The 13,592-nt window shown below is 35.7% G+C and overlaps 1 protein-coding gene across 1 annotated transcript in view; it reads left to right on the forward strand.

The window, feature by feature from the left end:
- Positions 1–9,648, forward strand: part of LOC123241954 — a 47,139-nt gene extending 37,491 nt beyond the window's left edge. The window contains exons 6-7 of the mRNA XM_044669453.1: positions 634–740; positions 9,524–9,648. Coding sequence (XP_044525388.1) covers positions 634–740; positions 9,524–9,648 — 232 coding nt within the window. The remainder of the gene's footprint in view (positions 1–633; positions 741–9,523) is intronic.
- The last annotated feature ends 3,944 nt before the right edge of the window (positions 9,649–13,592 follow it).

Consider the following 13,592-nt stretch of genomic DNA (forward strand, 5'->3'; position numbering starts at 1 on the left):
AAAAAAAAAAAAAAAAAAAAAAAAAAAAAAAAAAAAAAGAAAGAAAGTTAAATAATCTCTTGAGAAGCTTTCATTCTATCTAGGAAGAAAGATATATAAAGCAGCCATTAATAATTACAAGGTAATTTGGGGTAAGAATCTTGGTGCTTCTAATTTGTGGGCCAGTTTTGAAGGACCCCAGGCTTAAAATCTATCAGATTGTAAATCTGATCATGATATTTACCTTCCAAAAGTTGTACGTGAAAACTGATTGCTCATAGAAGAAAACATAAGGAAAGACAAGAGAGAGGCAAAGACAAACAGGAAAGCTTTGAAAGTTATAGGTGGAATTTATTAATAAATGAAAGCAAGTTGTAAATAATAGAGATTAGTGTCATGTATAACCCTCTTTTTCAATTCTACTATATATATATATATAAATTTTAGTTTTATCTGGTTTATTAAGATTGGAATCAAATTTTATAAAACAAAAAAAGGAAACAACTCAACTATTTGTCAATCAGGAGAAGTATAAGAGAAGGTTACTAGGGTGGCAATGTGTAAATATGAAAAGGCAATGCTTAAAAAGGATTATATTCTGTGAATAACCATGTTTTGATCTATAATTGTTTTATTTTCTCATTTTTAATATAGTCTTATAAAATATTCTGACCACTTAAGAGAAATAGATCTTGGCAATAATGTTCTGGGAGAAATTGCTGCTACTAATATACTGGAAGCATTAAAGGAACGAAAGAAAGGTAGAGTATTTCTAATTTCTTGTACTACTAAATATCTCTGTTTTTAAGACTAGATATTATTCAATGTTTCATAACTTTTTGCTTACAAAACAATGAACTGAGCCATGAGATGATTCAGGATTACCAGGAGCTGGCCACATTTTGCTTGATTTGCCTAGTGATTTGCAAAGAGTTCTACAATTTATTAGTTTTATTTCTCTTTCATTTTTCAAAGGCTTCAACCTATTCTGTGCTCAAACCTCACAGATATCTTAAAAATCATAATAAATTCATGTATATTTTTAGACACAAAAACATCCAGGAAGCTCAAGTGATCAGTGTTCTCATAATATGTAAATTGAGGACCAATACTCATTTCTTATGGCCTCAAAATATATTTAATGCAATTTTCCATTCTTTAATAATTCAGAAGGCACTAGAACATATTACATAGACATTGTAAATTTTCGTATACATAGTAGAATAGAAAAAGAGGGTTATATATGACACTACAATCTCTATGTGTATGTATATATTATATATATAACTATAATAACTTTTGTAATTATAATTATAAAAAATTCTGCCTGCGCTCTTATGAATTTTGGACATTGTAGTTCTTTGATGAAAAAATGTATTCTAGGCTTAGTTCCTTAAAGAATTTTGTCTACACTTAGGCCAATTTTTGTAGAAAAAAAGGAAATGGGTCATAGAATGACAGCTTAGGCTCAGAAATATTTTATATGTGATAAAGTAATAGATTAAAATTATCCATTAATCTTGTTTTCCTATAAAAATATTATAAAATAGTATATATGCATTGAATACTTTTTATAACAAATTAAAGCAAAAAAAAGTCTTTTGGAACAAAATCATGGTTTAATAGAAACTGGGGGTCATGAGACCTGCGTTTTCCTCCTAGATATGTCAATCAGCAAATCATTTCATCTCTGGCTAACCTAGAAGTTAGGAAGAGCTAGGTTCAAATCTGGCCAATTATATTTACTAGCTTTGTAGCCTTACATGCATAATAACCTCTCTTAAGTCCAGTTTCTTCAACTGTAAAATGAGGAAATTGGACTGAATAGCTTCTGAATCAATGACCCTATGATCTTTAAAAATAGGGGATTGTTATTGAAAAAAATTAAATGCACCAAATTACAAACATGTACATGTTGGACACTAGAATATAAAAACAAAAATGAAAAGGGAACCCTGCCTTCACGTAGCTTATATTTTGCTGGGAAGAATACATGCATTGAGGTATCAAAATAGAAGGTAGAAAACATTAGCAACTGGAATAGAGACCAGGGAGGGGAATTCAGTATTTACCAAAAAAACTGACAACTGACCCAAGCTTTGAAGGAAGGAGAATGTCTAGACTGAAGGGGACCCACACCAATCCTAGAGAAGAGATCCATTGGAGAGTTAACTCGGGTGACCACAGATCATAGGGGAGCATTTGTTTCCAGGGTCTCGGAACTGAGTACTTCAACTATGTGCAAAAGTGGGGTATGCCACATTCCTCCCACCTGCCCTCTTGGCATGTTTGTGGAGGAGTGAGAGTTCAGTCCAGCTTGGGAGATGCGAATATTTTCCATAAGAATGTAGGGATATATAAACAACTATGAATAATTACAAGATAATTTGTGGTAAGATTGGAGAGGCTTCTAATTTGTGAGTCAGATTTGAAAGACACAGGGCTTAAAATCTATCAGACTGTAAATATGACCCCATTCCATGATGTTTAGCTCCAAAGTTGTATGTAAGAACTGTTTGCTCTCAGAAGAAAATATAAGGATGAAAGAGAAGCACAAAAAACTTTGAAAATGACAGATAGAATTTACTGACCCCAATGCATGGATAGAAATGCCTGTCACCTGCACCTGAAGTCTGTACCCCAGATCCCACATTTGGTCTATCTTACTACTTACATATGTATCTATCTATATCTGTTTTTCCATCTACTTACTCTATTTATTTTTCTATCTATCTATCCATCTGTCTATCTGTCTGTCTATCTATCTGCCTGACTATATGTCTTTTCCCCTATTTCTTTCCAATCTTCTTGCTTAGTTATCTCATAAAAATCACACACTCTCTCTTCTGGTATGTCTCTTTTTCCCAGGGATGACCTTCTTGATTGTTTATATATCCTAAGCTCAGCTGCCTTTCCTGTGATACTTCTAGAGAGTATGTAATTTAGGAATATCTGTTATAATACTAGGTCAGACAAGAAGGGGGCATATTTAGCAGGGATGGGAGATGGGGAAGGGGAAAGGAGAGATAGTATTCTCAGATAATAGATTTAGAGAGAGAAGGAACCTCAGAGGTCATCTACTCTAATCCTTTTATTTTACAGATGGGAAAACTGAGGCAAAGAGAAGTGATGTGACTTGCTTAGTAGTTAAGGGGCAGATGTGAATCCAGCTCCTCTGCCTCCTTTTCAGCAGGATTTCCACTATGCCCTCTTGCCCCTGTAGCTTATTTTACTTGGCATTGGGTTTGGGTTGGAATGGATGTGAAAACACTCGAGCAGAGGGATTAATCTTAACAAGGAAGGGGGAAATGCCATTTTCCTGGGGCAGAAAGAGAAGGAAAACAAAGATAGATAGGCATAATGCTGCAAAATTTTGAGAACTAGGGAAAGGGAACTAAGATGGTAGCCAGCTAAGGATGGTCTCAACTCCTTATCAAAGTGGGAAGCTAGGTCATCTGGAGTAAATGTGGTAGGTGGGCTATAATTGCAGGTAAGAGGAGAAAAAAATCTGGAATGAATTTTCTAGGGCAGTAGAGAGGGTAGAGAAGGGTAGAACAGGAGAGTCAAGAGCTGGGGAGGACCCAGCTGATATACCAAAATACCATGAATTTGAGGTGAAGAAAACTATGAAATCTATCTCAATTCAAATAAGTAGAAAATTGTTGTTATTGTTCAGTCATATCTGATTCTTCATTACTCCATTTGGGATTTTCTTGGCAAAGATCTTGGAGTGGTTTGCCATTTCCTTCTCTAGATCATTTTTATAGATGAGAAAACTGAGGCAAATAGGGTTAAGTGATTTGACCAGGGTTACACAGATAGTGTCTGAATCTGGATTTGAACTTGATTCTTTCTGACTCAAGAGCCTGGTGCCTATCTACTGCATCACCTAGCAGCCATAAGAAAGTCAGTCAGTAATTCAGTAAATTAGTATTTCCTATTTAGGAAAGGGATTTTAATGTCTTATACTCTGCCTCAGTCCTGAGGGATCTTTTTCATCAGGCACCTCATTATAATATCAGCTAATTGTGTAAAGTTTCACTGGTGTTGACAGAAAATAGAGGTAATGTGAGCCTTCAGGGTAGCAAAGTATTGCACTTATGTATCCGTGTTTTAATCTATGCAATGGGAGTTTAAATACTATCGACCTAAAAACTGGAAAGGCAATTTCAAAGTACTTAAAACATTTTTAAATTGTATAAATGTTCCTTTTCACACTCTAAAGTCAAGGACCATGCAAAATCTTCCCTTGTGATAAAAAAACAATTCAACAAAGTAGACTAGAAAAAAATTTAGTATATGCAATAATGCTCAATCATAATCCCCTTCCTCTTCATTGAAAAAAAGAGAAATGTCTTTCATTATGTTTTCTAGGGCCACGATTGGTCTTGGCAATTAATCTGTGTTTAGTCATCTTTTAGGGTTGTTTTTCTTTAAGTTCTGATATCTCTGTGTATATTGCTCTCCTGGCTCTTTGTTTTATATCAAAGGCACAGTGATCGGAGAGCAGAATTTGGAGTCAGGAAGATCTGAGTTCAAATTTGACCCCAGATACTTTACTAGCTGTGCTGGGTCAGTCATTTAGCTCTGGCTGCTTCAGTTTCCTCACATGTAAAATGGGAGTAATACCAATACAACCTCCCAGGAGTATTTTTTTTAAACCCTTGTACTTCGGTGTATTGTCTCATAGGTGGAAGGTTGGTAAGGGTGGGCAATGGGGGTCAAGTGACTTGCCCAGGGTCACACAGCTGGGAAGTGTCTGAGGCCAGGTTTGAACCTAGGACCTCCTGTCTCTAGGCCTGACTCTCACTCCACTGAGCTACCCAGCTGCCCCCCAGGAGTATTTTAAGAATAAAATGTTCTTATTAGTCCTTCCATGTTTCCTGGATTTCTGAGGTTTAATGTGGTTGTTTTAAATTATGGTTGTTTTATGTAATTGTTTTTTAAGATGATTGGTGAAATAATATTCCATTCACTTAATATAGTTTGTTCAGCTATTCCCCAGATGACAGTCACCCATTCTTTTTCTAGGTTTTCTTGCTACCACAAAGAGTAAAGCACATTTTAAAAGGCAATGGGAAATGTTTTCTTTATTATTCAATTAACAAAATATGTGATTGTGTGAAATGAGTATCTTTCTTCCATCTATACCTTATCTTACACTGAAACCATTTCAGTTACCCTGAGTAGTCTAATGAAACTGTATACATAAACATGAAGAATTGGCTTCTCAAAATGATGTTAATTAAATGAATTTTTGTGGGTAAAATACACTGCCTCTTCTTCCTAATGGCACCATTTTCAATGCAAAATAATTAGTGACATCTTTAAAAATAGAGGTTTTACTCACAAAAGAGAATCTGTGTTGCTGGTTCTCCATTTGGAAATAAACACAGTTTCATTTGCCAATTAACAAGCTAAATATAAAATGTATTATAAAGTCTAAATTAATAGAATGAAATTACTTAATTGTCTACTAAGTAGTCTTTAATAGCCTGCCTTTAATGAAAGAATATATCAGATAGCTGTTTCTTCGGAATCCTGAATGGTTTTACTTTATTGAAAACATTAAGAAGAGTTGGAATAGCTCACACATTTATGTTGTGTTTAAAGTCATACAGAGTACTTGAGCAAACTAAATGTTTACAGCATTCTTTTGGGGCTAACAACATGTAGTGTAGTGTAGTGAAGTCAAAAGACAAGAGCTGAGATGCCAGACTGGTTTCCCCTTGAACAAGAAGATGTTTCTCTTCTGCTGGGTTTAGGTCTTCACACCAGTAAAAATAAGGGATTGAATTAGACCCTCTTGCCCTAGTCCTACTTCCTCTTTTCAAGGGTCCTTAGATTTTCACCAAAAAAATAAACAAGCTACAATGCTAAACACAATGGGACTTTTTATTTGAGTGCCCTTGATCTCATTCAAGGGAAAATAACTTAACTTGAAGGGATAAGGGCAGCATTAGGAGGCAGATAAGGGAAGGGAAAGCAAGGACAAATCACCATCATTGTTATCAGAAAAACAAAGATCTCTAGAGAGGATAGGAGATAAAAGGTCCAGGCCTGGCAGGAAGAGGGAAAGTATCAGAGATCCATGTAAGAGATACAAAAATAACTTCTATGGGAAAATATTTTGCATGACTACACATGTAAAATCTATCTCAGGGAGGGGGAAGGACAGAGAGGAAGTGAGGGAGGGTCAGAAGAAGGGAGAGAATTTGGAACTCAAAACATTAAGATTGTTTAAAAATTTGTTTCTTCATATTAGGGAAAAAATAAAACATTATATTTCAAAAAAAGAGATGCCCTCCTGCCAGTTTCTCCATCACTCCTACTAATCCACATGGCATAAATACATGGAAATGAAGAAGAAAGCCTGGGGTTTTATAAGGAGGGGCAGGAGCTTACTTAGATTTATCTTAGTTTAACTTAGCTTTCCAAAGTTTACAGTTATGAGAAGATCCAAAGAAAAGATTTGAGTGGAGAGGTGGTGACACAAATAGCTTGTACAAAGAAAGGGCTTGCCCGACCTCCAATCTTGAAGGTTGCTTCTAGATTTAAATTAAGCAAACATATATAAATATAGTTCCTTTCAGGTCTTCCCCATTATAATCAAATGCTCTCCTACCAGCCACCCAGGTTCAGAACTTAGGAATCATCCTTGATTTTTTACTCACTCACCCCAAATAACCAATCACTTGCCAGATCTCATTATTTCTATCTCCACATTTTCTCTTTACATCCTCTTCTTTCTATTCCTCAACTCTTGCCTGAATTATTACTTTAACTTCCTAATTGGTCTCTTTGGCTCAAGCCTATTCCATCTATAATCCATCCTTCACACAGCTGCCAAAGAGATTTTCTTAAAGTAGAGGGGAAGTATGACCATGCCACCCCACTTAATCAATTCCAATGGATCCTTATTATTGATAGGCTCAAATACAAATTCCTCTGTTGATCAATTAAAGCTTTTCACAAATTGACTCTTGATTGCTTTCCAGTTTTTTTTCTGTTTTACTCCTGTCTATGCATTCCATAGTACAACCATACTGGTCTACTTGTTGTTCCTAATGCTTCATTGCCTTTGTACTGACTGTTCCTCCCCAACTTTGCCTAGAATACTCTCCCTTCTTAACTCTGCCTCCAACTTTAACACTCAGTTCAAGTGCCACCTCTTCAGGAGCCCTTTCTTGGCTAATGCCCAACTGCCGATATCTTCCATTTTGTTATCTTGAATCTACTTTTTAATATATCTTCTATATATTCATATAGGGACTTGTCTTTTTCATTAGAATGTAAGCTCCTTGAGAGTGGGGGATATTTTCCGTTTTTCTTTCTATTTTCAGCACCTAGGACAGTGCCTTCCTGGCACATAATCAAACTCTCATTAATCCCTAAGTATTAAGTATCTACTACGTTCCTAAGGGCTCCAGGGATTGAAGTACAATGAATGAAATAATGTCTATCAGGCAGTAGCTTACCTTAAATGAGGTAAAATAAAATAAAATAAAATAAAAGGTAAATAAGAAAGATATAAACATAGGCATAAACATGTGTTTTCAGATTAAACACAAAATTATTAAATACAAGGTAGTTTGAGATTTAAGGCATTATTAGTTGAGGGGCTTGAGATAGACTTCATGTAGAAGGTGGGTCTTGAACTGAGTCTTGAAGGAAAGCAATGATTCTTTAAGATAGAGGTGAAGAGGAAATGGCATTCCAGGTAAGAGGGACAGAGAGAGAGGGAAGATAGGTTGTCCTGTGTAAGGAACTGAGAGAAGGCCAGTTTCCTTAGATTGCAGAATGTGGGAAGGGGAAAAGGTCCAGTTAATCCGGAAAGATAGTTTGGGGAAAGTTTACAAAAGACTTTAAAAGTTAAACAGAAAACCTTCTATCTTATCCTAGAAGCAGTAAGTTTATTAACAGAGTTTATTTGACAGGGGAATGGAAAGCTTAAGGAAAACTTAAACTAAATCTCAGCTTAAGGAAAATCATTTGCTATCAGTGGAGGATGGACTTTGGTGATGAAAGAGTTGAGGTAGGGAGTCTGATCAGGAGGCTGACACAATCATCTAGGCAACAGGGAATGAGGGCTTGAACTAAGGTAGGAACTATGTGGGTGGAAGAAGGGGAAGATTTGAGAAATGTAGAAGTAGATAGAAATGGCAAGATTTAGCAGCTGATTGGATTGAAGAGTTAAGGAGAGTGAGAAGTCAAGGTAACAAACATGACAGACTTTAGGAAAATGGTGGTTATTTCAATAGAGGCAGAGAAGTTTGGATAGGGGGAAGTGTTTGGGAAAAGATGATGATGTTTTGGGCTTCTTAAGTTCAACATGTCTCCAGGACATGTTCTTCTTGAATCATGTTCCAGAAATGAAGCTTTTGATACATACATGTTGACTGACTGGCTATTTAAACCAGTAAGAGGACTGTTAAGTTTTATTTTTTAACTTAAAATGTACTAATCATTCATCTTGATAAAAATTGCTAACTTCAGATCCTCATACCACCTGGCTTAACATAACATCCCTGAAACTGGAGAGTTATAGGAAAAGAAGGGCTATATTATGGGAGAGGAAATTATATGCAAATCTTCTGATTGACCCCAAATGAACCAAGCTTGAAGGCTGCAGAGAAGTGGGGGTTTCAAATCAATGTAATTCACAATTGGAGCTGTCCAAGGTAGAATAGCTTGGATACCTTACAAATAAATAATTATAAGAGCTAGCATTTATATAGAGCTTTGGGGTTAGCAGAGTGCATTTTTTACAGATATAACCTCATTAGATCCACACAACAACACTGGGAAGTAGGTGCTATTGTTATCCCTGTTTTACTGTCAAAGACATGAAGATCCAAGGAAATTAAGTGACTTGACCAGGATCACACAATTAGTAAGTGCTTGAGGTAGGATTTGAACTCAAGTCTTCTGTCAGGCCTAAGATTTTGTCCACTGTATCACCTAGTCATTAAGTGTGGATTCACCCTTATTTCATGCTTTTGAATAGAGCCTAGATGACTACAGACTCAGGAGGTCGTAGAGTTGATTTCAGTTTAGATATAAATTGGTCTGTGAGACCCTTTCACTCAAGACAATCATGATGCCTCTGTTTTCAAGGATTTGAAGGGTTACCATGTGGGGAAAGGACAACATTTGTTCTTGACCCCAGGGGATAGAGCTAATAGCAATAGATCAAAGTTGCAAAGTGCCAGATTTAAGCTGGAAGTCTAGAAAAAAATTTGATAATAGGACCATTTATAAGTGGTAATAGTTCCTCCCTTCCTGGAGGTCTGTAAGCAAAGAATAGATAACCACTTGTCAGGTATAATATAGAGAGGAATCTGTGAGGCATAAATTAAACTAGGTGGCTTGGGGGTTGAATTTCTAACACCAAAATTCTGATTCTGTTACTTACAAATAGGAGGAAGAACACATAACTAGCAATAATGTAGGAGGGAAAATGGGTACACCTCACTTTCCTATCAAAGGGAAAAAAGTAGACATTGTGCCAGGCTGAAAATAAACAGCTTTCTTTTTTCTGCAGCCAAACTGCCAAACTTACATATTATAGTCACCCCACAAATTTCTTCAGATATTTTCAGATCCATCTGGGAAAACAGCAGAAAGTTTGGCTCTGTCCAAAAGAAAAAGAAGAAGGTAAGCAATTAATAGTCTAGCTGTTTTGGTAAGTGTATATCACCAGGAAGATCACATGAGAGTTAAGGAATGCAACTGGTAAAGACAAGAGGGGTGAAATACCAATATACAATTATAAAAATCAAATACTTGGTCAGACCCATTTAGTTCCACAGTCCACCTCTGGAGTTAGCAGTCTCCTTCCTTGTATTAGAAGGGCATAGTGGCTCCCAAAGGTTAGAAATATACCCAGAATATCACAGTTTCACAATAATCAATTAAAGATCAATATCTATGTACTTATCTAAACTTTTTTGATCTTAAAAATTTGGAAAATTTAGGTTTGGAAATTTGAATTGAATTATTATGGTAATTAGTTCTGCAAGTTGATTGCCTATTATAGGAGGTTATACTCTTTTTATCAAGCTAATATTTTCTTGTTCATTGTTTCACAGGCCAATACCTGAATATAAATTCCATTTATTCCTGTGGACAAATGGTTTGGATATCAAGACAATGTCATTGAGAAATAATATTATCAAATAACAGCCATTTCACTATTGTGCAAAGTATTCTTACATTACATTTGTCACTTTTAAAAGAGATATTTTATTTTACCAATTACATGTATTAACAAGTTTTCATATACGATTTTTGAAGTTGTAAAATACAAATTTTCTCCTCCTCTTCCCAGAGATGGTAAGCAACTTGATCTGGATTGTACATGTATCACCGTATAAAACTATTTCCATACTGTTCATTGTTGTAAAAGAATACTCATATAAAACCAAAATCCCCAAATAAAAGTCCAAATAAACTAAAGTGAAAATGATGCTTTGATGTTCGTTACAACTCCAACAGTTCTTTCTCTGGAGGTGGATAGCATTTTTTGTCATAAATCCTTCCTGAACCATTGTATTGCTGACAGTAGCTAAGTCTTTCACAGTTGATCACCCCACAATATTGCTATTACTGTGTACAATGTTCTTCTGGTTCTGCTTATTTCACTTTGCATCAGTTCATGTAGGTCTTCCTGGCTCTTTCTGAAATTAGCCTATTCATCATTTCTTACAGCACAATAATGTTCCATCACCATTATATACCACAATTTGCACAGCCATTCCCCAAATGATGGAAATCCCCTCAATTTCCAATTCTTTGCCACCACAAAAAGGATTGCTATAAATATTTTTGTATACATAGGTCCTTTCCCCTCTTTTTTATTTTTTTGGGTTATAGACCTAGTTGTGATATTACTAGATCAAAGGGTATGCACAGTTTTATAGCCCTTTGAAGATAGTTCCAAATTACCCTCCAGAATTTTTGGATCAGTTCACAATTCCACCAATAATGCATTAGTGTCCCAAATTTTCCACATCCCCTCCAATATTTATAATTTTCTTTACTTTGTACATTTGGCACTTTTATTTAAAAAGTTGCTTTTCCAACAGAAACTCAGTAAGACAGATTAAATCTTACTCTGAGAATTCTCTTTCTCTTGAGCAAATATAGTTTTTATTATTAGGTTAGAAGTAATAATATTGACTGAGTAAGAATGAATCTTATTTCTAAGGTCATAAATTTGCCCGAGTATGTTTGAGAATAGGAGCTATTCCTTAGAATTCACTTCCTTGAAAAGTGCTTTTTACCCAAAGGAAAAGAACTTCTAGTCATTCTACTCCTCTATGAAGTTAAAGCAACAATGTGTTTAATAAATATATCTTAGATGGCTACTCTATTCAGAATATTGTGCTTAGTTTGGAAAATACCCGAAAAATCAGCTATAATACCAGTCCTGGCAGAGAAGATGAAGAAAAGAGTTGGGAATGAAGGTGATTTCCTGAAAAAATGGTGGATAAATTGAGCAAACTGAGATATTTGTTCTTATAAAACACTTCTTTGCACTTGAGTGGTTTTATGCTAAGTAGAATATAGCTATAGTAAGAAAAGAAAATTTGAGAAATTTTAAAGTCCTATCTAATTGAAAAACAAAATTTTTCTAGTTCTTGAAAAATAAAAATGTATCATGAAGTACTTAATGAACACTTACTATGCACATAGCACAATGATTGGTACAATAAGGAATATGAAAGAAGTATAAGAACTTCAACATATTGAGTAAAAGGTAATAGCTAGCATTTATATAGTGCTTTAAATTTTTTATACAGTCAGAGATGTTCAATAGGCAGTTAATGATATGGAAATAAAGTTCAGGAGAGAGACTAGGAAATGATAGATAGATAGATAGATAGATAGATAGATAGATAGATAGATAGATAGATAGACACATACATAGATACATACATAGATACATAGATACATAGAGATAGATAGATAGATTTGGGAGTTACATGGATAAAGGAGCTAGTGCAAGATTTAGAATTGGTTTGACTAAATATATGAATTAAAATAATTTTATTGTGGTCACCATTTATAAAAATAACTAACTTCTCCAGTCAAAATACATTGTAAGCAGCTTTAAAGATGGAAGAAGTTTGAGCATATTTCTAAGAATTCTAGAAAGAATCACTGAATAAGTGGAGAGTGAAAATTAGGGAGAAGTGAATGATCTGGAAAGAGATAGGAGGGATTGATATAAAGGACTGAAGAGAGAGGCTACCTTGGATCAGTTGCTCAGAGACTGGAGCCAAGAAGGTGAGAGGAGTGGATGAGGTGGAGGTAACATGAAATGTTGATTTAGGGAGAAGCAGTGTCTCATGACAAATGGCTCCCTTGAAAAACCATTAAACAGTGGAGGCAAGATGGCAGAGTAGAGGCAGGAGTGTCTAAATCTCTTTGAAAACTCCTCCAAACAAATAAATAAAGCTTCAAAATGAATACTAGAGTGGCAGAACCCACAAAAGGATGGCTTGTGGAATTTTCTTGCAGAAGACAACTTGGAAGGTAAGGAGAGAAGGTGTCTTTTCACTGGGATGAGAGGGAAGTATAATCTGTAACAAGGCTATACCAACAACACAGGCCAACAACAAGGTCTCCTCCTCTTCCACTGTTTGATGTTTTGAACCCTGGCCCAGGCCAGTAGAGACAGCGTAAGATCCTGCCTAAGCCAACAGCAGAGCAACCCTATGCCCACCCTCCCTTGAAGTTCCCCACACCCCAGTGGACCTGGCCAGATCGAATTTGTTGTGAGGCTCAGGATGAGATGCCTCAATCACCAGCATAGCTCATGGTGAGGCCCTGAACCCTGGCAGTATGCCTGGCCTTGCAAATCAACAGCAGGCCCCGAGGGAGACTGAGTCAGTAGTGGTGGTAGCTTCTAGAGCTACTATGCCACAAGTCCATTATAGCACCTTGGAAGAACTGAAACTTCCAAACACTCTTAGGAGAGCAGCAAGTAAATACTGAAGCTCAAGTTCACTCTTTTGAACCCTAGAAATGGAGTCCATGTTTAAGATAAAAATAAAGAAAAAGGTTGGAAAATGAGCAAACATTTTTTTAAAAAAACCTAACCATAGGAAAATATTATAGAGACAAGGTAATTCAAGGCACAAACTCAGAAAGGGGCAATGAGATCAAAGCAGCTACATGCAAAACTTTAAAGAAAAAATGGGAATTCATCTCAGGCTCTCAAAGAGTTCAAAAAGGAGTTCAAAAATCAAATAAGAGAGGCAAAGGAAAGTGAGGAAAAGAAATGAAAGCCCTTTAACAAATTTCATTTGGAATAACAAAAGATCAAGAATATCAAAGGAAATAATGAAAAAAAATGTGAAGGAAGGGGGCCTAGCAGTACCAGATATTAAACTATACTATAAAGCAGCAGTCATCAAAACAATATGGTACTGGCTAAGAGATAGAGAGGAGGATCAATGGAATAGACTGGGGATAAATGACATCAGCAAGACAGTGTATGATAAACCCAAAGAGCCCAACTTTTGGGACATGAATCCACTATTTGACAAAAACTGCTGGGAAATTTGGAAAACAATATGGGAGAGATTAGGTCTAGATCAACATCT

This window comes from Gracilinanus agilis, chromosome 3 (genome assembly GCF_016433145.1).
Source record: "Gracilinanus agilis isolate LMUSP501 chromosome 3, AgileGrace, whole genome shotgun sequence".
Classification (NCBI taxonomy): domain Eukaryota; kingdom Metazoa; phylum Chordata; class Mammalia; order Didelphimorphia; family Didelphidae; genus Gracilinanus; species Gracilinanus agilis.